This window comes from Toxorhynchites rutilus, chromosome 3, assembly GCF_029784135.1.
Source record: "Toxorhynchites rutilus septentrionalis strain SRP chromosome 3, ASM2978413v1, whole genome shotgun sequence".
Taxonomy (NCBI): domain Eukaryota; kingdom Metazoa; phylum Arthropoda; class Insecta; order Diptera; family Culicidae; genus Toxorhynchites; species Toxorhynchites rutilus.
The window spans coordinates 227,338,541-227,342,202 of record NC_073746.1 but is presented as its reverse complement, the minus strand read 5'-3'; the positions used below and the strand labels follow the sequence as shown (position 1 = coordinate 227,342,202).

General features: G+C 43.7%; 1 protein-coding gene across 1 annotated transcript; it reads left to right on the top strand.

Moving 5' to 3' along the window:
- The first annotated feature begins 1,421 nt into the window (after positions 1 to 1,421).
- LOC129773989 (uncharacterized) lies at positions 1,422 to 2,807 on the top strand. Its single transcript, XM_055777672.1, has one exon. The coding sequence runs from the start codon at positions 1,422 to 1,424 to the stop codon at positions 2,805 to 2,807; it is 1,386 nt and encodes a 461-aa protein (XP_055633647.1).
- The last annotated feature ends 855 nt before the right edge of the window (positions 2,808 to 3,662 follow it).

Genomic DNA, 3,662 nt, shown 5'->3' with positions numbered 1-3,662 from the left:
TGAGAGGCCACTTCTTCAATATCAGCATTGTCAACGTCCACAGCCCCCATCTAGCTAGCACCGATGACGATAAAGAAGAATTCTACGCGCAGCTAGAGCGTGAATACGATACTATTCACTCGCGAGACGCGACACGGAATTAGGACACAACACTTATAATCCTTACAAACATTAAAATGGTTAAAATTACCTTTTTCGTCGACCGGTTTCGGGCTCGATGTTGCCCATCTACTGGACGGTGTCCGACTGGTTACGATGGAGCACTAACACATATTCATACGGTTATCAGTACTTGTCGAAGATATATTTTGCTGAGTTATCAGCTTCGTCAGATGGAAGAGTTGAGATGATATTGGTGCATCTTCTTCATTCATAAGTGGGGAATCGCTGGTTGAGATGTACATTGATTCCCATGCATTGAACTGTGAGGCTTTTCGTACATTCCTAATAATTTTTGCCTTCTCCCAGTCTACGCAGTGGGCTTGACTTAAAGCATGTGCTGCCACACTTGATTCGTTGGCTCGTTCATTATCCACCGCATTCTTATGTTCACGTAGGCGGATTTTGAATTTCCGACGAGTTTGACCGATGTATACACTAGTACAGTCTTTGCAGGGAATCTGATAGATCAGGTTGGAATTCTATCTTTCAGGTTGCACAAAAGGTCTTTCAGGGTGCTCTCACTTTTGTATACCACATGAAATCCGTGTTTCCGGAGTGTAGACTGGACTGTGTTGATTATTTTGGGATAGTACGGTAGGCTGATCCTTTTGTGTTGTTCCTTCTCAGGCTCTAATGTGGTGTTGTTTTTTCTCCATTTCTTCTTCTCGTGTTTCCGAAGGATTTTCTCCACAAAACATCTCTTGTACCCATTCAGCTCTGCAGCATAGTAGATTCTATTTTTCTCCGCTATGTAATCATCTCTCTCCATTGGTATGTTGAGGAGACGATACACCATGGAGTGGAAGGCTGCTTGTTTTTGTGCGCCGAAGTGATTAGAGTCGGAAGTTATATATCTATCCGTAGACGTTGGTTTACGGTATATCCCAAACTTTAGCCGATTATCTTCCTTCCGGGTAATGTACAGGTCCAGAAAAGGAAGTGTACCGTCTTTTTCTTTTTCGACGGTAAACTTAATCGTCCTATGTCGGGAATTCAACAACTCCAACGTCTGCTTCAAGTAACGTTTTTTCACAACTGCGAAGATGTCATCTACATAGCGTCTCCACATTCGAGGGAAGAATTTTTCTTTCGCCAACTCTGTTTCAAAATCTTTCTTGAAAACCTCCGCTAAGAGTGGCGATAGCTTGCTGAATGTACCCAATCCAAAAGTGGCATCGTTGTACTGCCTCCCAAAAATACATAAAAATCCAGTGGCGATGCGGCTGATTTCGTCTAACATCTGCACTCCAACTAAAAAAATGGCTGCTTGGTTGGTTGAAGAATTGAAAAAATATCCCATAACTCACGGTAAAAATGTCAACAATTCGTTTGAGTTGGTAGACCATTTGAAAGGCTTCGAGGTTAGGCGAGGGGAAATTCTGGTGTCGTTCGATGTTACAGCTCTTTTTCCGAACGTGCCAGTAACAGAGGCGGTAAATAGTTTGCGCAGACATCTGGAACGGAAACGCGTACCACCCAATCAGATCGACGCATATCTTTTGGTAACGAAAACCTGTATGAATCAGAACTTCTTTTCGTTCAGGGGAAAGTTCTACAAGCAAACGTTCGGTCTCAGTATGGGTAGCAAGCTATCGCCACTCTTAACGGAGGTTTTCATGAAAGATTTTGAAACAGAGTTGGCGAAAGAAAAATTCTTCCCTCGAATGTGGAGACGCTATGTAGATGACATCTTCGCAGTTGTGAAAGAACGTTACTTGAAGCAGACGTTGGAGTTGTTGAATTCCCGACATAGGACGATTAAGTTTACCGTCGAAAAAGAAAAAGACGGTACACTTCCTTTTCTGGACCTGTACATTACCCGGAAGGAAGATAATCGGCTAAAGTTTGGGATATACCGTAAACCAACGTCTACGGATAGATATATAACTTCCGACTCTAATCACTTCGGCGCACAAAAACAAGCAGCCTTCCACTCCATGGTGTATCGTCTCCTCAACATACCAATGGAGAGAGATGATTACATAGCGGAGAAAAATAGAATCTACTATGCTGCAGAGCTGAATGGGTACAAGAGATGTTTTGTGGAGAAAATCCTTCGGAAACACGAGAAGAAGAAATGGAGAAAAAACAACACCACATTAGAGCCTGAAAAGGAACAACACAAAAGGATCAGCCTACCGTACTATCCCAAAATAACCAACACAGTCCAGTCTACACTCCGGAAACACGGATTTCATGTGGTGTACAAAAGTGAGAGCACCCTGAAAGACCTTTTGTGCAACCTGAAAGATAGAATTCCACCGGATGAAAAATCAGGGATCTATCAGATTCCCTGCAAAGACTGTACTAGTGTATACATCGGTCAAACTCGTCGGAAATTCAAAATCCGCCTACGTGAACATAAGAATGCGGTGGATAATGAACGAGCCAACGAATCAAGTGTGGCAGCACATGCTTTAACTCAAGCCCACTGCGTAGACTGGGAGAAGGCAAAAATTATTAGGAATGTACGAAAAGCCTCACAGTTGAATGCATGGGAATCAATGTACATCTCAACCAGCGATTCCCCACTTATGAATGAAGAAGATGCACCAATATCATCTCAACTCTTCCATCTGACGAAGCTGATAACTCAGCAAAATATATCTTCGACAAGTACTGATAACCGTATGAATATGTGTTAGTGCTCCATCGTAACCAGTCGGACACCGTCCAGTAGATGGGCAACATCGAGCCCGAAACCGGTCGACGAAAAAGGTAATTTTAACCATTTTAATGTTTGTAAGGATTATAAGTGTTGTGTCCTAGTTCCGTGTCGCGTCTCGCGAGTGAATAGTGATAAATGTCCTTACGTTAGCACAACCAAAAATAAGCGTGAGTAAGATCGCTGCCCAAAACACGACATCAAAATCGTCATCGGTGATTTGAACGCTCAGGTCGGCCAGGAGGAGGAATTCAGACCGGTAATTGGTAGGTTCAGTGCCATCAGCGAACCAACGAAAACGGCCTAAGACTTATCGACTTCGCTGCCTCCAAGAACATGGCCATACGTAGCACCTTCTTCCAGCACAGCCTCCAATACCGTTACACCTGGAGATCACCACAGCAAACAGAAACACAAATTGACCACGTTTTGATCGACGGTCGGCACTTCTCGGATATCATCGACGTCAGAACCTATCGTGGCGCTAACATCGATTCAGACCACTACCTGGTGATGGTCAAACTGCGTTCTAAACTGTCAGTCGTCAATAACATAAGACACCAGCGCTCACCACGGTAACACCTACGACGACTACAGGAGCCGAACGTTGCTGCAACATATTCGCAGCGTCTTGAAGCTGCGTTACCGGGGGTAGACGAGCTGGATGCTGTAAATGTATGGCAAAAAATCGGCCTGAAAATTTCAGTTGTCCCATACAAAATGTTCACCACCTCGTAAAACACCCTATGCAAAATTTCAGTTCAATCGGACTTAAGGGAGAGTGGCGCAAAGCGTTTAAAGTTCGAGTTTTTATTTTGAAAACTTACACCCAAGT

Coding starts and splice junctions, on each gene's coding strand:
- LOC129773989 (XM_055777672.1), top strand. CDS start 1,422: ATGGCTGCTTGGTTGGTTGAAGAATTGAAAAAATATCCCATAACTCAC.